The sequence below is a fragment of the Crocuta crocuta genome, unplaced genomic scaffold (assembly GCF_008692635.1).
Source record: "Crocuta crocuta isolate KB4526 unplaced genomic scaffold, BGI_CrCroc_1.0 scaffold193, whole genome shotgun sequence".
Classification (NCBI taxonomy): domain Eukaryota; kingdom Metazoa; phylum Chordata; class Mammalia; order Carnivora; family Hyaenidae; genus Crocuta; species Crocuta crocuta.
Window position 1 is genome coordinate 521,872 of NW_027529624.1, and position 24,279 is coordinate 546,150.

The window sequence follows — 24,279 nt, forward strand, 5'->3', positions numbered from 1 at the left end:
GGAAAAGGGGAAGAGGAATGGAATGAAGGAGAAGAAAGTTCTTCCACGTATCCTATTTAGAATTTCTCTTGGGCAAAAGGGTCTAGATATATTGAATCTATCTTCATGCCCTACAACCTTCCCTTCCAAATTCTCATTCTTGCCTTTCTTTACTCTTCTTCCAGACCCCTAATGCTGTCCAAAGATCTCCATTTTGAACATCCACACTTTTAGAAATACAGCAAGTTTTACCAAACCTGCAAAATGTTCCATGATCTCATACGACTTTCCTATCCTTCTTCAAGTCAAAATTCCCATTTCCTCAGTGCAGCTGATCAAGGAGAAAGCAATCTGAATAAATGCACTCACATTAAAATAGAATAACTGACTGGCAGTCCTAGCCATTGAACCCTACTGGAGATACATATGTTTTATTATTTTTTATATATTTTTTAAAACACATACATTATTTTTCAGCTATAGAAATATAACTACAATAATCTCAGAAAAGATGAGAGGTGCCTAAAAGTCCACCATAAAGGAAGCAGGTCTGCCCTGACCACCATTTCCCAGGGATCATGGCCTCAGATTGTTCCCACTTCTCATTGTCCTTGACTCTCAGTTCTTGATAAGTGACACTAAAACTCCAGAGCACAGAGAAGGCCAACTTGGAAAACATTTGGAGCCTTGGGACATTTATGTACCTTGGGTGAGTCAGGAACAATTAGTTTGGATGGGTGATATTTTCTTTCTTTTTTTTAATCTGTTTTTTTTTTTTTTAATTAACGCTCCTTCATTTTTGAGAGATGGAGAAAGACAAGCATGAGTAGGAGAGAGTCAGCGAGAGAGGGAGACACAGAATCCAAAGCAGGCTCTGGGCTCTGAGCTAGCTGTCAGCATAGAACCCGACGCGGGGCTCGAACCCACAAACAGCAAGATCATGATCTGAGCCGAAGTCAAGCGCTTAACTGACTGAGCCACCCAGGTGCCCCAAGGATGGGTGATACTTTCAATATGTTTGATAATCATTTCATTAGCTAAAACAGAAACATACACTGGGTTATACATTGAAATTATTCATTCTAAGGAAGTCAATGAGACAGAAAAAGGTTAAATACTGTTTCCATTGTTTTCTAATTTAGTAGGTGAAAAGCAGGATTGGGTTCCTCTTCATACTTTTAATCAGCTGCTTATCCATTAATTCCACTAGGGAATCTTTAATTTTATGTTCTATAACATTTCTGAAATTTGGAAGTATATTTTTGAACAGTCACATTAGGGTTAATAGGAAAATGAGCCTCAACTCCTGAGAGACAGGTGCCATTTCTTTTCCTGTGGTTTTTGCTACAAAAGAACTGAAGCTAATGCTAAATTTGTGTGTTCTCAGAAATTAACCACAAAACAAGCATAACTGTGTTCATTCAGCTGTAAGTGGCTCTTAACTTCAGCACCATCAGAAATATTTATTTGCCCCCCACAGATGAACATAACTGTAATAAAACTACACAATCTTAGTAAAATAAGACCTTCCACTTTGCCTGAGCAGGTAAGTATATGAAATTTTAACTGAATAATTGGTGTTTGCCATTTTTTTAATTAGTTTGTTTACCTAGCCACCAAGCCAAGTTATCTGCAATTACGGTGACAACTGGGACTTTTTTCAAACCAAGCAAAGACTATATGAAAACACCAACTGTGTGCGGTCTCTCTTGCAGCTTTTCTCAAGATACCAGAAAGGGAAACAGGCAGTAAGGCACTCAAGAATCGAAAGGTAGGGCATTCTGAAAAAACATAAATGACACTTGCTCAGCTTCCCCCACGTAGAAACACTATGTTGCTTGCTATCAGGTTGGTTGGCTTTTTTAGACAGTACTGGCCCCCAAACCTAAAATTCTGACCACAAATGAACCATACAAGAGTAAAAAGACAAATACCCAACATGTAAGAAAAAAGACAACCCAATTAAAACATAGCAAAGAATATGAAGAGACATTTCTCCAAAGAAGCCAGACGAACAGCAAACAAGCACGTGAAAACATGCTCAACATGACTGGTCATTAGGTCAATGCAAATCAATTATCACTTCCCACCCACTAGAATGGCTATAATAAAAACTACCCAATAGGCAATAACAGGTGTTGGAGAATATGTGGGGGAAACTGAAACCCTCATACACTGTTGGGCAGGACTGTAAAAGGATGAAGCTACTATGGAAACCTCTGGCAGTTCCTCAAAAAGCTAATCATATATACACCCAAGAAAAATGAGAGCATATGCACACAAATGTTCATAGCAGCATTATTCACAATGGTCAAAAAGTGGAAACATCCTTAATGTCCATGAAGTGATGAATGGATAAACAATATTTGAAACTATGATATGCCAATACAACGGAATAGTATCCAGCCATGAAAAAGAATACTGACACTCACTACAAAATGGATGAACCTTGACAACATTCTGCTATGAGAAAAAAGCCAGACACAAAAAGCCACCTATTGTATGATTCCAGTCATACGAAATTTCCAGAATAGGCAAATCCATAGAGAAAGGAAGTAGATTAGTGGTTGCCAGAGGGTGGGCTAAGGGAGAAATGAGAAATAGCTGTTAATGGGTCAAAGGGTTTCATTTTGAGATGATGCTAATGTTCAGGATAGTGGTGACAGTTGTAAAACTTTGTGTAAAGGCCTCACTTTTAAAAGGATGAATTTTACGGTGTGTGCAGTATATCTCAATTAAAAAAAAAACCCAAGTCCTCATTTACAGAGAGATGACATGTAATAGTCATGTAAATGGTAAATACATAACCACAAACGAACATATAATCTCTCAATGTAGACGCACGCCTGGGGGGTTTTAACTGAGATCTATGTATTTCACTTACATAAAGAAAAGAATCAAAGAGGGCGGTGACACAGAGCAACTGCCGAGCCCTGAAGCCGCGGAGCCGGGNGGAAGAGCACGGGGTGGGGCGTTTCGGGGAACCCTACCCGGGAGAGAAGGGCTGTGGCCTTTCGGGAACCCCCTCCATCCCCGCAGACCCACGCCCATGTGCATCGCCAGCGGCTCCTGGGTCCGAACCCCCGAATCTGTGACTCACGAGTTCTGTTCTCAGACCAGGGGCCTCCCGGTGGCTGGGTTCGTGTTTCCTTCTCGCAGACTGGAATGGAAACCAAAGCGAATGTAACTCTGGGCTCGCCTTCCCGCAGAGCGGCGCCGCAGGGGCCGAGCCGAAGCCGAGGTCCGAGAGGGAAGGGGGTGGACCCGTAAGGGGACTGGATTCAGGGCGGCTCCCAGCACCCTCCCCGTGGGAGAGAGGTCTAGAAGCAAAGGGCACGCGCGCGGTGGAGGTGGCCGGGATACCGAGACTCTGCAAGTTGGCCACCATCTAGGTAAAAGTGACCCAAGTTTGCCGTGTAAACCGAGAACTCTTATCTAACAACTAGTGAGCACCTTTTGTATAGGACTCAGGTATTGGCCTGTGCCCTGGGGACGTTCCAGTGAGCAAAACAAAGGTGTCAGTCCTCAGGCTCTAGTTCTGAAAGGCTGTCATTTTAAAAATGACACAGCTCGTGGCACTCATTTTCTCAAAGTTTCCACCAACTCTAAGTCACACCCGTGATTTAGTAGCAGCTTTTCAGGTGCTAAGGGACAGCAGAGCATACGTTTAGCCAGTTTTTTGATTTCTCTTTTTTTGCTTTACCATCAAATGGGGCTTTGACCTTCACGTCCTGGGTGAAGTATGCCTCTGTGTGGTCTAGACCCTCTGCAGTAATGCTTTTACTTCACGCCCTGAGCACCATTAGGAGTAAGAAAGGATGACGGCAAAACCTATGGAAAAACACAGTGTCTTGTCTGTATTTCCAAGTGGCTTTTGCTCTTTTTTTTTTTTTTAATATTTTTATTTATTTCTAGGAGAGAGAGAGAGAGACAGCGTGAGCAGGGGAGGGTCAGAGAGAGAGGGAGTCACAGACTGAAACAGGCTCCAGGCTCTGAGCTGGCAGTCAGCACAGAGCCCGACGCGGGGCTCGAACCCACGAACCGCGAGATCATGACCTGAGAGAAAGTCGGACGCTTAACCGACTAAGCCACCCAGGCGCCCCAAGTGGCTTTTGTTCTTAACTGTTCTGAATTACATATCACTAGGAGATAAATAGATGCTCCTAAAAGTTTGCCAGAAGTCAAATTCCAACCAGATAAGTGTTCCTCCCCTGGGTCAAGTAGTCCTTCAGGACTTCTGCACAAAATTTTGTATGGGAGAAGCCACCCTCTCCCAGTTCTGAATATTTTACCACCATTTTTTTTCTGATTGATTCTGAGCTAGCTGATGGTTTCAACTGCCCTGAAGTTCATCAGTTGGCGGGTGTGGTGGGCAATCTTCTACTTAGGCAGTGCTCTGCATTCTGTATGCCACAATGTAGTGTGTGGGGTTTTTTTAGTGTTTTAAATATTTACTAAAGAGAGAGAGAATGAGTAGGGGAGGGGCAGAGAGAGAGAGGGAAAGAGAGAATCCCAAGCAGGCTCCACGCTGTCAGCACAGACCCTGACTGGGGGCATGAACTGGAAAACCTGAAATCATGACCTAAGTCTAAATCAAGAGTGGGATGCTTAAACAACTGAGCCACCCAAGCATCCCTGTAGCATGTATATATTTTTTTAGATATTTTAAGTTTTAAGTTGGAATCCAAATTATTACATCTTTAAGTTTATTGTTTATTTTGAGACAGAGTGGGGGAGGGACAGAGAGAGAGGGAGAGAGAGAATCACAAGCAGGCTCTGTACCCACTCGGGACCCCATCTTATGAACCATGAGATCATGACCTGAACCAAAATCAAGAGTCGGATGTTGAGCTGACTGAGCCATCCAGGTGCCCCTGAAATCCAAATTTAAATTAAATTTCAACTCTGAAAATAGCTCAAGGTGAATTGGGTTCAGAGACACCGTGTTCTAAAAAATTAGGTCCTAAAAAAATAAATTAAAAAAAATTTTTTTAAATAAAAAATTAGGTCCTAATGTGTGTTGATTATTCCTCTTCTGCCTGACAAAGGGCAACTTAAAAGGTGAAGCAAGCGGCTTAGAATTCCGGATCGGTATTAATCCCAGCTGTGATGATTGCTAGAAGGAGGCCTGGGAGTTATGAAAGTGTATAACCAAGGGACCTATCTGCTCTAGGGGTAAAAAAGATCTCTTTGAGGAAGTGACATTTCAGCTGAGCCTTGAAGAATAAGGAAGAGTAAGTTGAGCAACAAAGGGAAGGGCGGGGGGGTGTAGAGTGCACTTGTTTCTGTGGAAACTACAGGTTTGAAGGCTCTTGGGTAGGAACAGCCTTCGCCTGTGGCTACAGTGAGGCGCTGAAGGAGGGGTGGGTAGGAGGCTCAGGGGCCACGCTGAAAACCTTGGACTTAATCCTAAAGACAAAAGGAGGCCACTGAAGAGTTGAAGAGAATCTATCTGGACACGATCCAATTCGTATTTGTAAACGATTTTCTGGCTGCAGTGTGGAGAATGAGTAAGAAGGGAGATGCAGAGGGTATGTGAAGACCAGTGTGCGGGTAGTGGAGAGTAGAAGATGGTGGATTGAGAAAATTGATCAGAGTTGGAGCTGTAAGCACCTGATCGTTAATTCCATGTAAAAGGTGAGAGAGAGAAAATGACGCCTAGGTTTCTAGCGTGGGCTTATCCCGTTCCTGGAGACGGGGGCCTTGGAGGAAGACATCTCAAGTGGACAAGTTTGAGTTGCTTTAGGTATGTTCAGTTTGGCACCTCAGTGAGACACCCACATGACGAGGCTGTGTATATATTTGCAAAATAAATCTGGAACTCAAAGTAGAGATCTAGACTGAAGATGAAATCAAACCTAAATGTTGGAGAGCAAGGAATATGACTTGTTTGTAAGAATTTTACCTCTAAACTTTAAAGAAAATGAAGACAAGCATTAGTACCTAATACTATGTGTGAGACACCCCACAGAGAATATTTTTTGTAGCCCTTACCACCCTAGTGGATGGTATTATAATCCTATTTTTCATATAAGGAAACTAAGGGTTAAATTCCTGCTCAAACTTACTTAAATTCCCGATTAAATAAGACTGATTGAATAAGAATCTCTGTGGGTAATTCTAATGATAACAGAGGTTTAGAAACTTAAAAGTGCAGACTACTTAAAAGTGGTCACACAAACCGTATAGAACCCTCATTTCATTTATTTTTGAAATGCTTTTTATTTACTTTTGAGAGAGAGAGAGAGAGGGAGTGGGGTGCAGAGAGAGGGAGACCCAGAATCCAAAGCAGTCTTCAGGCTCTGAGCTGTCAGCAAAGAGCCCAATGCGGGGCTTGAACTCACGAACGGTGAGATTATGACCTGAGCCAAAGTCAGACGCTTCACTGACTGAGCCATCCAGGCACCCCTAAAACCCTCATTTTTAAAAAAGATTGGAAGAAACCATGATTCTAAGAACATGCAGCCCATGCAGCAAATGTGTGTGCATACATGTCCCCATTTCTTTCACCTGAGCCCCCCATTATCAATGCTCTTCCTGGGAAACTATGGATACAGGTATCTATATACATGTATATAGATACATAGATAGGTATCCTACATGCTAATAACTACTATGGATGTAAATAAAATAGGTTAAAGAGTTGGAGAGTCTGGGGTAGAGGAATGTAGAGAGGAGGGAGATGGTTTTATATAGGGTGAGCCACAGAGGTCTTACTGGTGTGAGCAGAAAGGAGTGAGGGAGCAGCTATGCTATCTGGAGGAAGTACAATAAGCACAAAGGTCCTGAAGCAGAAGAGTGTATGGTATGTTCAAGAAACAACAAGGAGTCGTGTGTGGCTGGAATGAGAAGTAGCTGGAGGCCGGTCTTGAGATTTGTAGGCCATTGTCAGGTCTTGGGCTTTCACTCTGAGAGAGACAGGAGCCATTGAAAGGGTCTGGGCAGAGAATGGGCCATTCTGACTTGGGTTTCAATGGGATGACTGTGGAGAGCTGAGTGAGGGAGCAACGGTCGACTCAGGAGGAGGACCAGTAAGGATGCTGTTTCAATAATCCAGGTGAGAGGGATGGTGGCTCGGACCAGGGTGGTCATAGAGGAAGCGGTAAGAAGGTGCTGCATCATTTGAGCAGTAGATCATTTGAGAGTAGAGCTGACGGGGAGGATTTGCCAATGGAGTCAATGAGGGGTAAAAGAGAAAGAGAAAGGTGGTTAAGGATGCGTCCAAAGCTTTGGGCTCAAGTAGTCAGAACAGTGGAGTTGCCATTTGCCAAAATGGCGGACGACGAGAAGAATCAGGAGCGGGTATAAGATGATCTGTGAGGGTCTACTGTTCTAAGCACCTGGTCTGTATGAACTCATTCAGTGCTCACCACAATGCTCTAAGGTAGATCCTGTTGTTATGCCTGTTTTATAGACGAGGAATTGAAGCATCACTCTACAATGTACTTCGGATTTCACAGCCTAAATGGTGATAATAAATACTACTGAGAGTACCACTTCATTGTCTTTCAGGGAAGACAGACGACTAAATAAACAGTGACAACAAAAGCTAGAGCTAATTGTAAGGCAAATCTGAGGAGGCTGTAGCTGTACAAAGCAGAAGCATCTTCCAAAGTTTGGGGATCAGGGAGACACGAAGGAGTGGGGAAGACTTGTGAGAGGAAGTGATATTAAGCTGAAATGTAAAGGATCAATAGCATGCTAATAGAAATTTTAGGAGGGGGATAGGAAAAAAAAAAAGAGTATTCCAGGTAGAGGTTATTCCTAGGAACGTTTGTTAAAAACAAAAAAAGGCTGGAGGACGGGACTTTGAGGAATTAAAAGAATTTCAGTATGATGTTTATATCTCTTTTAGAAATATTGTTATTGGCTGGTCCCTGTTTGAGACTCCCTCCATAAACATGGGAATGTTTCAAGGGTTCCTTATTCCTGGTGTCTTTAGAATGGACCTCTGAAGGAGCAGAGGTCTGCTGTCCTTGAATACTCATCATGTTCCTATGGTTCCTTAACTGTGCCCACGACTTCCTGGCTCTGGGCTTTGGACTTCCTGTTCTCATTAACAAAGACACTCCAGCCTCCTGTACCCCTTCCTGGGTCCACACCCACCCACGTGGACTCTAAGGTCTCTCTGCTTCCATGACACCCAGTGAAGAGCATATCAGAGAACTTAGAAGATAAGTTATGGACTGATACGATTTTACTTATCTGTCCGTGTCCTACTAGGTTGTGAGCAGAGTCTTTACAACTCAGGTTAACACAATGTTGTCAGCCCTGCATGGATACTCAATTCTTTTCCTCCTGAAATGAATGAATACATACATTTTAATTTACCGCCCTTTACTTTTAGTGGTGCTGCTACTGGCTTTTTGATTTTCTGTTCTGGTTCCACTCCCAGCAGAATTACTAATTTACTTAAAAACTTTAATTATATACTGCATTGTTCTAGCTTCTTTAAGCTGACTGTGTTGGATTTTTGCTGGCAGACAAGATTTGTGCAACACTGGGCTGCTGATGGCTGAGCTGTTTTTCAGATCATCTGCTCATTGACTACTCTTCTGGGGATGATGATGTGCCCTTGCTGATAATGTCTAGTTTAAGAGCCAGGCAAAAGCCAAAATGTGTAACCATTCTCTTGAATTGGTGCTCGTATATCCAAAGAAAGAGCATAGAAAACTGTTCATGGCCTAATTTCTAAGGATCCTATCTGTGAGTCAGGATTCCCATTCCAGAGGCAAGGACTGATGGGTTGGAGCCCAAAGGTATCATCAAGAATGACTAGAATGAAATTGTTGGCAGCTTTGATGACTTGAACCTCTCTGAGTCACATCTCTGTGACATCTACACCTCTGTTTTTGAGAGGCCTTATGACATCCAGCAGTGAGCCATTCATTCTTCCTTGTATCAAGGGTTATTATGTAATCCCTCCAGCCCAATCTGGGACTGGGAAAACAGTCACTTTTGCCATATGGATTCTGCAACAGATTGAATTGGATCTAAAGGCTACACAGGACTTGGTCCTGACACGCACTAGGGAATTGACTCAGCAGATACAGAAGGTAATCATGACATTAGGAGATTATATGGGTGCCTCCTGCCACAGTTGCATTGGTGGGACCACCGTGCATGCTGAGGTGCAAAAGCTACAGATGGAAGCTCCCCATATCATCGTGGGTACCCCTAGTCATGTGTTTGATATGCGTAACTGGAGATGGCCGTCTCCCAAATACATCAAGATGTGTGCACTGGACAAAGCTGATGAAATGTTAAGCTGTGGATTCAAGGACCAGATCTATGATGTATTTCAAAAGCTCAATAACAACACCCAGAGGGGTTTGCTGTCGGCTGCATTGCCTTCCAATGTGCTTGAGGTGACCAGGAAGTTCATGAGGGACCCCATTCAGATTCTGGTCAAGAAGATGAGTTGACCCTGAAGGGTATCCACCAGTTCTGCATCAATGTGGAATGAGGGAGCGGATGCTAGACATTCTGTGTGACTTGTATGAAACCCTGACAATCATACAGGCAGTTATATTCAACACCGGAAGGTTGGTTACCTCACTGAGAAGATGCATGCCCGACACTTCACGGTGTTGCCATGCATGGAGATGTGGACCCAAGGGAATGAGATGTAATCATTACGGGGGCCTGCTCTGGCTGTAGCAAAGTATTGATTACCACTGACTTACTGGCCAGAGGCACTGAGGTGCAGCAGGTTTCCTTAGTCATCAACTATGATCCTCCCATCAACGGGAAAATTATATCCACAGACTCAGCCCTGGTAGATGATTTGGCCGTAATGATGTGGCTTTTAACATGGTGACAGAAGAAGATAAGAGGACTCTCTGAGACATCGAGACCTTCTACAACACCTCCATTGAGAAGATGCCACTCAGTGTTGCTGACCTCATCTGATAGAGGCTGTCCTGCTACCTAGTCCTAGCCGGGGTCCAGTCCCTGGGGGACTTTAGAGGAGCAGGATGGGGGAGGGAAGGGAGTCAAGGGATGGATACCTTGTCTTTTTCTTTTCTTTTCTTTTCTTCTCTTTTCTTTTCTTTTCTTCTCTTTTTTCTTTTCTCTTCTTTTCCTTTGAATAAATGTCATTTTGAGGCAAAAAAGAAAAGAAAAGAAAGGAAAAGAAAAGAAAAAAGAAAAGAAAAGAAAAGAAAAGAAACCTGTTCATAGCAGCTGTATCATAGTAGTCTAATAACTGGAAATAATCAGAAGTTCATCACTATAAGAATGGCAAAACTAGCTTTGGTGTTTCATATAATAGAATACTGCTGTGCAATAAAATGAAACAAACCATGGACTCAACAAAAGGGATGAATCTCACTGAATGAGAGAAAGTGCCCTAACAGAGGAAACATACACACTATGCCTATTCATTCTCCATTGCTGTTATAACAAATTACCGTCTACTTAGTGGGTCAAACAGAGCATTTGTTATCTTACAGTCTATAGGTTAGAAGTCCAACATGAGTGGAACTAAGCCTAAAGTGTCAACATTCCTTCCAGGTGCTATAGAGGAGAATGCTTTTTCAGCTTCTAGAAGCCAACCACACTCCTTAGCTTGTGGTCCCCTTCCTCTATCTCCAAAGACAGCCAAGTACCAACTTTGACACTGCTTCCATCCCCACGTCTCTTTGACTCTCCTCTTCCGCCTCCCTCTTCCACTCTTTTTTTTTTTTAATGTTTTTATTTATTTCTAGGAAAGAGAGAGAGAGACAGCATGAGCAGGGGAGGGTCAGAGAGAGAGGGAGATACAGAATCCGAAACAGGCTCCAGGCTCTGAGCTAGCTGTCAGCACAGAGCCCGACGTGGGGCTCGAACCCATGAACCGCGAGATCATGACCTAAGCGAAAGTCGGACGCTTAACCGACTAAGCCACCCAGGCGCCCCACCCTCTTCCACTCTTAAGGACCCTTGTGAGTACCTTGAGCCCACTCAGATAATCCAAGGTAATCTCCCTATTTTAAAATCAGTAGATTAGTAATCTTAATTCCCTTTTGCCATGTAACCTATGTATTCTGAAAAATTCTGAATATATTGAAGATAAAGGAAGTTGGACTTCCAGTGGTGCACTGCGAAACTGACTTGGGGTGAGGCTGGGTGAACAGACTTGATGTGTAGCATTTGCCAATTGTTATAGTATAAATGCTTGGATGGCTGATTTCAAGCTCCAACCAGCTCACAAAGTTGCAATTATTTGGTAAGCTGGTTCAAGCTGGTTCCAGCACGTGCTGCAAGTTTCTCGTTCTTACTTTTTTTTTAAGTTTATTTATTTTTGAGAGAGTGAGAGCGAGAGAATGACAGACACTGAGAGTGCAGGGAAGAGGGAGAGAGAGAGAGAGAAAAGCCCAAGCCAGCTTCCTGCTGTCAGTGCAAAGCCAGACTCAGAGCTCCATCTACCTCCTGAACCATGAGACCATGACCATGACTCCTGAACCAGGAGTTGGATGCTTAACCGACTGAGCCATCCAGGCACCCCAAGTTTCTCATTCTTGAAGTTTTAAAATACAGATAGATTAGGAAACAAACATTAATATATGAGGATATGAGTGTGTATGTGTGTTTCCTTGCCCTCTACAATGAGAGAGCCTAAAGGTTAGGGCACATCAATGGCAATTAGTACACCTGCCATCCAGATCTCACTCTCTAAATACCATTCTCAACATTCAAAGGAACCAGTGTTCCTTGCAGAAAAGGCTAATACCTGGGCTGGGCCAGGAAAAATACAAAAGGAGCCTGAAGCAGCTGTACCAAAATTAAGGAAGTGCTCAAAGAATGATGGCAACATATAAAAAGGGGAGGTTTGCAGATTGAAAGGGCTCCCACTGGGACAATTTTAATATCCAAATAAATTATAAAGTAATGAATTAAAAACCCATTAAACAATAAAAAATCCATGAGTCAAAACTGACATAAGTAAGGGAATGGGAGAAGAGAAAGCTTTCTCGCAGTACAATACCAACTAAAACATAGGATATGGATGAAAATTAGAAAATCATCAATAGATGTAAAAATTAAGACTCGAAAGTTTAATGAGACAATTATGTTTTCATATCTCCCCACAAATACTAGTTAACTGAAAAGACATAACTAGAGGGGCGCCTGGGTGACTCAGTCGGTTGAACATCTAACTTTGCCTCAGGTCATGACCTCACGGTTTGTGGGTTTGAGCCCCGCGTTGGGTTCTGTGCTGACAGCTCAGAGCCTGGAGCCTGCTTCAGACTCTGTGTATCCCTCTCTCTCTGACCCTCCCCTGCTCACGCTGTCTCTCTCTCTCTCAGAAATAAATAAAAACATTTAAAAAAAAAAAGACATAACTAGAAATTTTATAGACCAGAAGTCTGACAGACATTGCCTTAACCAAGTAATCAAAGCTAACATTGCCAGTAATAAGACAAATCTACAATCACATGCCTCCAGATAAGATTCACTGGGAAAGAACTAACATCACTTCTGTGGTGTATTTGCCAAAAACATACGATCTGAATGTAATCATGAGGAGACAGAAGATACTGTCACAGATTGGGTTGAGAAGACTGAATGCAGCACATGATCCTGTGTTAGGTCCGGTACCAGAAGGAAAAATTACAAAGGACATTATGGAGACAACTAAAATTTGAATACAAACAGTGGATTATGTAACAGTACTATATTCATGTCAAATTTTCTCATTTGGTCATTATACTCTGGTTCCATAAAAAAAAATATTCTTGTATTTAGGATTCATACACTGAAGTATTTAGGGCTAAACAGACAAAGTCTACAATTTGCTTTCGAATTATTTAGAAAAAGATTGTGTAGGTATGTGGTATGGGGAGAGAGAGAAAAAAATACAATGAGACAAAATACAAGAGAGCAAAATTGTATCCATTTTTGAATCTGGGTTAAAGGTATATAGGCATTATCCTACTGATGCAGTTTGTCCATAAATCCCAAATTATATCAAAATAAAAAATGACCAAGGTTCCTGGCTGGCTCAGTCAGTAGACCATGCAACTTTTGATCTCAGGGTTGTGAGTTCGAGCCACATGTTGAGTGTAGAGATCACTTAAAACTAAAATCATTTTTTAAAAAAGTGACAGGGGCACCTGGGGGGCTTGGTCCGTTAAGTGTTCAACTTCAGCTCAGGTCATGATCTTGCGGCTCGGCTCATGGGTTTGAGCCCTGTCACCAGTTCTGTGCTGACAGTTTGGAGCCTGGAGCCTGCTTCCAATTCTGTGTCTCCCTCTCTATCTGCCCCTCACCCCTCACACTCTTGTCTCTCTCTCTCAAAAATAAACATTAAAGAAAAAGAAGAGTATCCATTCAGCACGATTAGTCTTTTTTTTAATGTTTATTTTTTTTCTTTTATAGTTTATTGTCAAGTTGGTTTCCATATAACACCCAGTGCTCATCCCCACAAGTGCCCTCCTCCATGCCCATCACCCCTTTTCTCCTCTCCTCCACCCCCCTCAACCCTCGGTTTGTTCTCAGTATTTAAGAGTGTCTTATGGTTTGCCTCCCTCCCTCTCCTTCACTATTTTTTTCCCCTTCCCTCCCCCCATGGTCCTCTGTTAAGTTTCTCCCGTTCCACATATGAGTGAAAACATATGGTATCTGTCCTTCTCGGCCTGACTTATTTCACTTAGCATAACACCCTCGAGTTCCATCTACATTGCTACACATGGCCACATTTCATTCTTTCTCATTCAACATGATTAGTCTTTAGGGAAATCCAAATTAAAGCCTCTAAGAGACAGTCCTTCACATCCACTTAGGTGACCAACTATCACTGACCAGGGATTGAGGGCTTTCCTGAGGAATGGGACTTGCAGTGCTAACACCTAANCCCCTGCCCCATGCAGAGGGAAAAGCCATACACAAATCTGCTGGCTGTGCTTCCATTCTCTGTAGCCACCTCTCTTCTGATCCCTTCTGATCCATTCCTTGCTAAATGAATCAGGAACTTAATAGCTGTCCATTTGGCAGCTTCAATGCATTATGAACTTGAAAGCATTTAAAAATAATGGAGACTTCTCTGTTCTGAATAGCAGTGTGGGCCCCGGAACGGTTTGTAATCAGAATGTGTAAACATGTAAAATGTTCTTAACGTGAGACAGATAAAGGGATAGTGTAGGATGAGAGAAGAACAGTACAACCTGTACACGATTTGCCGATGTAAAAAACAAAGCTTGCCTTCCAGTCCTCTGCCGTGATTTAACTCGTTTGTATATGCTCCTTCTGATTGTATCTATCCCACTGCATGTCTAGCATTGTATGAAATAGTATTATTAGAATGCTTAATTATTGACCTCATCATGTAGAAATCTTCTGAATACTTTCTTTAAATGTTTATTTACTTTTGAGAGAGAGAGACAGAGCACAAGTGGGGGAGGGGAGGAGAGAGAAAGACAGGGAGACAGAGGATCCGAAGCAGGCTCCGCGCTGACAGCACAGAGCCCGACAGGGGGCTCAAGCCCATGAACCATGAAATCGTGACCTGAGCCCAAGTCAGACGCTTAACTGACTGAGCCACCCCGGCGCCCCTTAAATACTTTTGAGGAGATGCCGGCAACCTACGCCTAGATGCTCTGTTTTGCTACAGCGAGATCTGGCTCTTGTTAGAGCAAGATCCATGTTTCCAAGATCCTAGAAATATGACCCAGGAGAAGAATTAAAAGAATCAAAGACCTAAAACCATTTAGTTATGGAAATAATTAAAATTGACTAAAATGAAAAAAATACTTTTCATCAAAAACCAATGAATTCTGTAAGATTAAATGGATCCCCATTCCACCTGTATGCACATTTTCATCCTTTACTAAACTATTATGATGTTACTTCTGATTCATCGATATTTTAGCAGAATTTAGCACAAGTCTTATTTATGCCAGGCTGAGGATGGAACTTTGAGGGAGAAATGATGCCTTGCACTATATGCAAAAATTCAACCCTTAAAAAATTTAATTTAAAAATTCCAGGGGTGCCTGGGTGGCTCAGTTGGTTGAACATTCAACTCTTGATTTGGGCTCAGGTCATGATCCCAGGGTCCTGGGATGGACCCCTGCGTCGAGCTCCGTGCCAAGAGCGGAACCTGCTTAAGATTCTCTCTCCCTCTGCCTCTCCCCGCCACTTGCGTGCTCTCTCTCTCTCTCTCTAAAATAAAAGTAAAAATAAAAATTCCAGCAGATGAGGCAGAGAATCAAGTTAACTCCGGTTTAAGGTGGACACTCTTCAGAATACTCTTCAGTCTACAAGAAATAAATTTCCGCTCCTCCTCTTACCCCCAAGCCCCAAGGAAAAATTTTACCCTGTTAGAAAATAAAGTATTTCTTTTACACATTTAATTGTATCCGTAGGATTAAAATAGATTAACAGGCTAACCGAAATAAATTATTTGCAATATAATTACACCATAATTTTCAGCATTAAGTGTTTATGTCTCTAGAGATAAAATAGTTTTGATTCACCAAGCTGGGTAATTAAGTTAACCAGGTAATTGTTCTTAAGGGCCTGGGAGCCAGATAATAGCAATTTGAAAAGTTACCAGCATACAAGATCAGTTTGATTGGTTTGCTAAAGATAAAAAGTAAGCTTGAAAGGATAAAAATTACCTTTTAGAAAAAACCTCAAGGGGCACCTGGGGGGCTCAGTTGGTTGCACTTCCAAATTTTGATTTTTGCTCAGGTCATGATCTCATGGTTCGTGAGTTCAAGACCCAAGTTGGGCTCTGGTAATGAGCACAGAACCCACTTAGAATTCTCTGTCTCCCTTTCTCTCTGCTCCCTCCCCTGCTCTCTCTCTCTCTCTCTCTCTCTCTCTCTTTCCTTCCCTCCCTCCTCTCTCTCTCTCTGAAAATAAAAATATAAACATTAAAAAAAGGAGAAAAGGGGAAAAACCTCAAAATAACATACCCCAAGTATTACTGACTGTAGTCGATGTTGTGGGTGTGCCCCTAATTTCCTTGGCCCCCTTTCCCTACCACAGAAGCTCTGCTGTCCTGGATGATATTCATAGACTCACCCCCAGCTAGTGGAGTGACCCTGACTGGTCCAAGCCCATCAAGATAGTCCCAATTTCCTTGTTTCAACCAGTCCAAAAGTGGGCCCATGACCCAAGTTGGTTAGTTTCATTTACATTTTAACTTTTGGACGACAATCTTATTTCCAAATATCTCGGGTAAGTTATATTGTAACACCCAATCAGCAATAAGGTGCTATCATCATTAGATGATCTATCATCATTAGAGCTTGCTCATTATAACAACTATAACATATATGGAGGTCAACCACAGTTTCTTATATTTATGTGCCTTCTAAGTATCTTAAAATTTCATTTGGGGAACTTGGGTGGCTCAGTTGGCTGAGCATCTGACCCTTGATTTTGGCTCAGACCATGATCTCACAATTGGTGTATTGAGTCCCACGCCAGACTCTGTGCTGATAGTGCAGAGCCTGCTAGGGATTCTCTCTCTTTCTTTCTCTCTGTCCCTCCCCTGCTCATGCTCATTCTTTTTCTTTTTCTCAATAGATAGATAGATAAACAAAATAGTTTACCGTCTTTTCATATCACTTTCCTGTTGAATAAAACAGATATTTATGCTGTTGGATTTCCCACATTCTAGATTTGGCTGATTGCTTCCTTGAGTGGTTTCACTTATCCTGATATTCCTTGTATGTCTTGTAAAGAGGTGGTTAGAAGCAGGGGCTTGATACAGGAAAAGGTTTGTTCTCTTTTTTTCTTTCTTCCCACCCACCCTTGTTTTGTTTACAGGAAAACTTATTAGGTGGCACTGTGCACTTCCTAATGCATTGAATCAAGGGAACACAAAATCCAGTTGGCCATGCTTTAAGAGATGTCACAATGACTGACAGAGCCACGTTTTGTCAGCTTTCCTTAGTGGGCATCTCAGAGTCAGTTCCAGATTCAGTTCCAGAGTCAGTTCCTTGTGATATGGTCCCAGTGGTCTTTGAGAGCTTTCTTGCGTTCTGGCACCACCAATGACCCAGACTTGACATCAGCCGTTTGTATAAGAAGGCTCTGTTCCTTTCAGTGAGGAAAGGAATTCAGCAGGCACGCCTGGATAAAGGATGCTTGCTAGGGCGCCTCGTTACTGTTTCCAGGCCTTCCAGTGAACCAAGCTCAGGAATGAGTGGTTTTTCAGAAAGAGAAAAAGAAATCATGTATTTATACAGATATTACCAATTCAAATTTGAAATTACAGGAGGATTTTTAAAGGTTTTTTTTTAGAGATTCTTTTGTTTGTTTTTGAGAGAGAGACAGAGAGACCACAAGTAAGAGAGAGGCAGAGAGAAAGGGAGACAGAGAAGCCCAAGCAGGCTCCTTGCTGCCCGCGCTGGGCTCGAACCCACGAGTCATGAGATCATGACCTGAGCTGAAATCAAGAGTCAGACACTTAACCAACCAAGCCACCCAGACGCCTAGGGAGGATTTTACTTTTATTTCTTTTCTCTTGAACAAAAAGTCTGAGCTGCAAATGATATTAATATAATTACTTACTTGCTTTATCCCAGAATATTCACAGAACAGTTTCATAATAACCATACTAATAGTGCTACTAGAAATTAAGATGATTGGATACACTTTAAAATTTCTATGTGGGTGTGTAGTTACTGTCATTGCCCTTAAGCTATATCTTACTAATGATGCACCATCCAAATATTGTGCTTTAAGGTCTCCTAAAATAGTTCTTTTCTGTGTTGTTCTGCCACAAACTTGACATACAGTTAAATTCAGTCATTTCAGTTTGTTTTTAGTTGGGGGGGTGGTTTCTTTCCCTTTGTATTTATTTTTTTTTAAGTAAGCAAGGTATTTATGTGATTCCAAAGTCAAAACCATAGAACCAAATATATTCTGCAAAGTCTAATATCCTTTTCTGTTCCTTCCTTTCCCTTCTTGATAACTATTTTGTTCATTTCAGGTTTATCCTCCATTGTTTCTTTTTGAAAATATAAGCATGTGTACATGAATATGTGTGTGGCTGTGTACACATACATAGGTATTTTTCTCTCTTGGACAGCATCCCATAAACACTCTTTTGCAAATTGCTTTATTCACTTATCAATCTATCCAGAAGAGAGGCACTTGTGTGGCTCAGTCAGTTAAGCATCCAACTCTTGATTTCGGCTCAGGTCATGATCTCAGGGTTGTGGGATGGAGTCCTGCTTAAGATTCTCTCTCTCCCTCTGCCCCTCCTCACCTCAAAAAAAAAAAAAAATATATATATATGTATATATATATATATCCAGGAGATCAGTCCATATAAGATACACAGATTTTCTCATTCCTTTCCACATTGCACGGTACCCCACAGAGTATTTATTCAACCAGATCCCTACTGATGGACATATTGGTTATTTTAGTTTTTTTAATTATAAATAGTGTATTCTCCACCCCCTCCCCNTTACTCGATAATGCCAATTCCTTTCCATTTTGCATTCTCAACATGAATGTATGACAGTGCCTGGTTCCCCAACTTTGCCAATGGGTATGTTGTAATTTTTTAATTATTACCAATTTTATAGATGAGAGATGGTTCCTCAGTGTCATTTCTTTTGCAGTATTTTTTTTTAATTTTTTAATGTTTTATTTATTTCTAGGAGAGAGAGAGAGAGACAGCACGAGCAGGGGAGGGTCAGAGAGAGAGGGAGTCACAGACTCTGAAACAGGCTCCAGGCTCTGAGCTGGCAGTCAGCACACAGCCCGACACGGGGCTCGAACCCACGGACCACAAGATCATGACCTAAGCAAAAGTCGGATGCTTAACCGACTAAGCCACCCAGGTGCCCCTCTTTTGCAGTATTTTTAATATGCATGAATTAGAGCATATCTTCTTTATATGTTTAAACACCATTTTTTATTTATACTTCTATGAATTTCCTGTTCATTCCCCTAACCTGTTTCTCCATGGAGTTATTTGGTCTTTTTCTTCTCCATTGTTAGAAGCTCTTTATGTTACGAGTATTGAAACTTTATACAGTAGTATAAGTTGGAAACCTTGTTTTTAAGTTTATTTGCCTTTTTATATTACTTATGCTGATTTTTCTTATGTAAAAGTTATTTTTGAATTTTTATATAGTCAAATTCATGGATCTTTTACTGGTATATGTCTTTACGTATTTCCGAAACATTATTCATTTCAAATGGTTTCATTTAGGTTTTCAAATTTATTTCCATAGAGTTGTACAATAGAGTACATAGAGTTGTCTATAAGTTTTTCTGTATTTCCTCTGATTTTATTGTTATTATTTCATTATCATTTATTTCATGTGTTTATACCTCCCAACTTTTCTCCCCTCCCCAATTTTGTTTTAGTTAGCTAGTGGTTTGTCTATTTTCTTGACTTTTTAAATACTTAGATTTGAGGGGAGTAGTTTTATTTTACTATTTCCTATTGATACAAAGATTGCCTAGTAGTGTGTTTTTACAGTCTTAGATGGAAAAGACTTAAAAATCTGTCATTATTTTCTAGTTATATTGAATTATATATGACCATAGAAGGCCATCTATCTCATTTGCATGTTGGGAATGCATTGAAACTTTCTCTGCAGACTGTGATAAGTCAATGTTGTAAAATTTCCATGTGACTTAGAAAAAGTTGAGGGGTGCCTCAGTGGCTCAGTCAGTTAAGCATTTGACTTCGGCTCAGGTCATGATCTCACGGTTCATGGGTTTGAACCTGGTTGAGCTTTGTGCTGACAGCTAGCTCAGAGCCTGGAGCCTGCTTCAGATTCCCTGTCTCCTCTCTCTGCCCCTCCCCTGCTCATGCTTTGTCTCTCTCTGTCTCTCAAAAATAAATAAATGTGAAAAAAATTTAAAAAAAAGAAAAACTTTGAATATTATGAAGATTCAGTCCCCTCTCATTTTGATATTGTCTTTCCACTACAAACGATATAGTAATTAGCTAGTCATCTCTTTCTCTTTCTTCCTTTATCCCAAATATCTAGTTTACAGTATTATCATTTTTAATTTTATTTATTTTAAGAGAGACAGAGAGCACACATGCACGTGCGCTTGTGCACGAGTTGGGGAGGGGCAGAGAGAGAGAGGGAGAGAGAGAATCCCAAGCAGGCTCCATGCTGTCAGCACAGAGGCCAACACAGGGCTTGATCCCACAAACTGTGAGATCATGACCTGAGCCAAAATAAAAAGTTGGACACTTAACAGACTGAGCCATCCAGGCACCCTTAAAGTATTATCTTATCTTTTTTTTTTCTTAACTTTTTTTAATGTTTTATTTATTTCTGAAAGAGGGAGAGAGACAGCGTGAGCAGGGGAGGGTCAGAGAGAGGGAGATACAGAATGCAAAACAGCCTCCAGGCTCTGAGCTGGCTGTCAGTACAGAGCCCAATGCGGGGCTCGAATCCACAAACCGGGAGATCATGACCTGAGCCGAAGTTGGACGTTTAACTGACTGAACTACCCAGATGCTCCAAGTATTACCTTTTCATTCCCAAGATTTTCTCTTCATTTATTATCTCTGCTTTCTCCCCATTCTTGATATTTGTATTATATCCATATTATCAAGCCTATAAAAAGTACATAATATTCTGTTAACCTTATTCTCACTAATTGATCTTGGATTATCCCTAATTCTATTGTAAAACTCTCACCACCAAAACTCAAGTTGAATTTCTCCTGTCGGCTTCTGAAGCTTATTCTCTAGGAGATTCCTCAAGAAGGCTGTGGGAGCAATATTTCCCATCTTAACATGTTCATAACTGTGTCTTTAAAACTTTTATACATGAAAGGCAGTTAAGCTACATCCTTAGCTTAAAATGTCTTTCTTTGAGTATCTTAAATACATTATTCAATTGCATCTGCAAAAATCTTTCTGTCAAAATATCAAGTGCCAGTCTTACTTTCTTTCCTCATGACTTACTGGGTCTTTTTGCCAAAATACTCTGACAGTGTTTTTCTTATATTTAAAGTCCAAGACGGGTGCCTGGGTGGCTCAGTTGGTTAAGCATCTGACTTTGGCTCAGGGCAAGATCTCACACTCCGTTGAGTCCCACATTAGGCTCTGTGCTGACAGCTCAGAGCCTGGGGCCTGCTTCAGGTTCTGCGTCTCCCTCTCGCTCTCTGCCCCTCCCCCACTCACATTCTGTCTCTCTCTCAAAAATAAATAATAAACAGTAATAAAACATTTTTTAAAAGAACTGAATTGTTTAATTTGCAAATATTCGGAGATTTTCCAGATATCTTTCTGTTATTGATTTCTAGTTTGCTTTTGATAATCTAGATAAGATTTTTAGTTTTGTTGACATCAGAAAACAAATTTTGTATGACTTGAATCTTTTAAAAAAATTTTTTTAAGCATTGTATTTATTTTTGCTAGACAGAGAGAGAGACACAGCATGGCAGGGGAGGGGCAGAGAGAGAAGGAGACAAAGAATCCGAAGCAGGCTCCAGGCTCTGAGCAGTCAGACAGGGCCCAATGCAGGGCTTGAACCCACGAACCAGGAGATCATGACCTGAGCCAGAGTGGGACTGACTGAGCTCCTGTACGACTTCAATCTTTTAAATGTTTTGTGACTTGTTTTATGGCCTTGCATATGATCAGTCTTATTGATTATTCTGTTGCCATTGAAACAATGTGTATTCTGCTGTTGCAAGGTCAAGTGTTCTGCATGTCAGTTAGGTTAAGTTGGTTGATAATTTTGCTCAAGGCTTCTTTATACCTACTGGTTTATGTATACTTTATTCTACCAACTACCGAGAGAAGAGGGTCAAAAATCTCCAACAATGATAATAATATTGTCTACTTCTGCTTTTAGTTCTATTACATTTTCCTTCTTATACTTCAAAGGTCAGTTATGAGATGCACTCACAATTATTGTGAATTATGATGAATTTACCCCCTTATCATTATGAAATGTCCCTCTTTATCTTTGGTGCATTGGTCTGCTCAGGTCGCTATGACAAAGTACCACAATTAAACAAGAGAAATTAATTTTCTCACAGTCCTGGAGGCTGGAAAATCCAAGATCAAGTTTCTACCAGGGTTGGTATTTGGTGAGAGCTCTTCTGTTTGGTTGCATAAGGCTGCCTTCTTACCAAGGGTTCACATGGCCTTTCCTTGGTGTGTGTGCATGTGGGGAGAGAAACAGAAGGACTCTGGTGGTTCTTATAAGGGCACTAATCCTATTGGATCAGGGCCCCACACTTACAACTTCATCTAATCATGGTCACTTCCTCACAGTCCCTATTTCCAAATATAGCCACACTGGGGGGGGCGGGGGTTAGGGCTTCAACATACAGATTTTGGGAGGACACAAACATTTAGTCTATAGCACTTTGTTTTGAAATCTACTTGGTCTGGTAGTAATGTGGCTACTCTGACTTGATTTTTGTTTCATATTTGCATAGTTTATCTTTTCCATCACTTGACCTTTAACCTATGTGTTTTTACAGTTAAAGGGAACTTCTTGCTGACAGTATGCAGTAAGGTCTTGTTTTATCCAGTCTAACAATTTTTGCCTTTTAAATCTTAGACTAATTTACAGCTAATCTAATTACTGAAATGGGTATAATTTAAGTCTACCATATTCTTACTGGTTTTCTATTTGTCCCATCTGTTCTCTACTCCTTTTTTCCTTTATCCTGTTTTCTTTTGGACTCATTGATTATATCTTACAGCTCCGTTTTTATCTCTACCATTGGCTGATTAGCTATTCCACTTTTTAATTTTTTGTTAGGAGTTGCTCTAGTGTTTGCAATATAAATCTTTACCTTATTGCTATCTATCTTTAAATCCTGTTAAAATACCTCACATAAAATATAAGATCCTTTTTATATTATTTATTTATTTACATATTTTTTAAATAAACTCTAACTCTGAGGTGTCACTTGAACTCATGACTCCACAGTCAAGAGTTACATGTTCTACCGACTGAGCTAGCCAGATTCCCCTGAAAAATAAGATCCTTACAATAGATTTACTACCTCCACATTCTGTGCTATTCTCGTCTTGTGCATTTTACTTCTACATTTGTTATAAACCATATAATATTTTTTAAAAATCTAAACAATTATCTTTTAGAGATATTAAAGGCGAGAAAAACTATGCTTTACATTTATTGTCATATTTTATAAAACTGCTTTTCTGATTAACATTATTCCTAAGAGGGAGACTAAATTCTGCCAGTGCATCTTCCACTCTATCTTGGCTAGATATGAACGTCTTCATTTCTAAGTTATTGTTACAAATAGCTCCATTAGTTTTGTACAGCATTGTACCTAGGGCTGCTTCTGATCTCTGTCAACAATTCACAAACAAAGATCTGAAGACATTTCTAAGGCCCCGAATCCAGTTTTACAGGGGTGATCCGTCAATCAATGAAACAATTCACAATTATTCATTTGTTCAGCTTCTCTCCATTCATTCGCTAAACATGGATTAATCATTTACTATGTGCCTGGCTCCAAGTGAAGCACTGGCAATATCAAGAAAAAAACGTTTTGTCCTTCCCTGAAGGATCTCCAGACAGAGTAGATTTTAAATAGAAAGAGAGTGAACTCAGTTTTTAAAATACATCAATCAGTGTTTTCAGTGCCTGCTGTCATTTCTCCCATAATTTTTTGTGCCCTACGTTTTAGAACTTGGTCGTAATATAAAGTTTTTATTATGATAACAATAAGGAAGAGTTGCTCAATGGACACAGTTTCAGCTTTGCAAGATGAAAAAGTCGAGAGATCTTGTACATAACCATGTAAACACAGGTAACACTTCTGAACTGTACACTTTAAAATGGTTAAGATGCTAAATTTTATGTCGCGTATGTTTTTTTTAACCACAATCTAAAAATAAAAAAATAAAAGAACGAAGAGAAGGACAGCCCCATGGTGCGCTGTTGTCCGGATCGTTTGACTAAAATCAAGTTTTGCTAACTCTTTTATTCAGTGTCGGGGCCGCAGAAGGCCGAACCTTTTTTTTTCCCACCACAGGAATGGCCTCGAGGATCCACCAGGTGTCGCCCTGGCCGCGGGCTGCCCTATCCCCGCCCACTTCCGAGTTTCGTCCAATCGCGGCCTTGGAGCCGCCCCCTGCCCGACTTCTTTCCTGCATCCGGGCCTGGGTGGGCTGGCCCTCAAAGCTAGCGAGGGGCATGGAGGTCGGCGGCGAGCGCCGGTCGGGCGGCTCTCCCTCTTCCCGTCGGGACTACTCGGGGATCTCGGTGTCTAAGGAGCTGCTGACGGCGGGAAGCGGCGGCTGCGGAGGTGACGGGCGGGCGGGTCGCGGCGGCATGCAGTGTTCACGTGCGGCGGGGGGGGTGTGGGCCGGGGGGCCGG

The 24,279-nt window shown here is 41.3% G+C and overlaps 1 protein-coding gene and 1 pseudogene across 1 annotated transcript in view; both read left to right on the forward strand.

The window, feature by feature from the left end:
- Positions 1-7,251: 7,251 nt before the first annotated feature.
- On the forward strand, positions 7,252-9,891 carry LOC144229873 (eukaryotic initiation factor 4A-I pseudogene; annotated as a pseudogene).
- Positions 9,892-24,047: 14,156 nt separating this feature from the next.
- NOPCHAP1 (NOP protein chaperone 1) overlaps positions 24,048-24,279 on the forward strand; it is a 6,743-nt gene continuing 6,511 nt past the window's right edge. Inside the window, exon 1 of the mRNA XM_077761996.1 lies at positions 24,048-24,207. Coding sequence (XP_077618122.1) covers positions 24,096-24,207 — 112 coding nt within the window. The 5' untranslated portion in view covers positions 24,048-24,095. The remainder of the gene's footprint in view (positions 24,208-24,279) is intronic.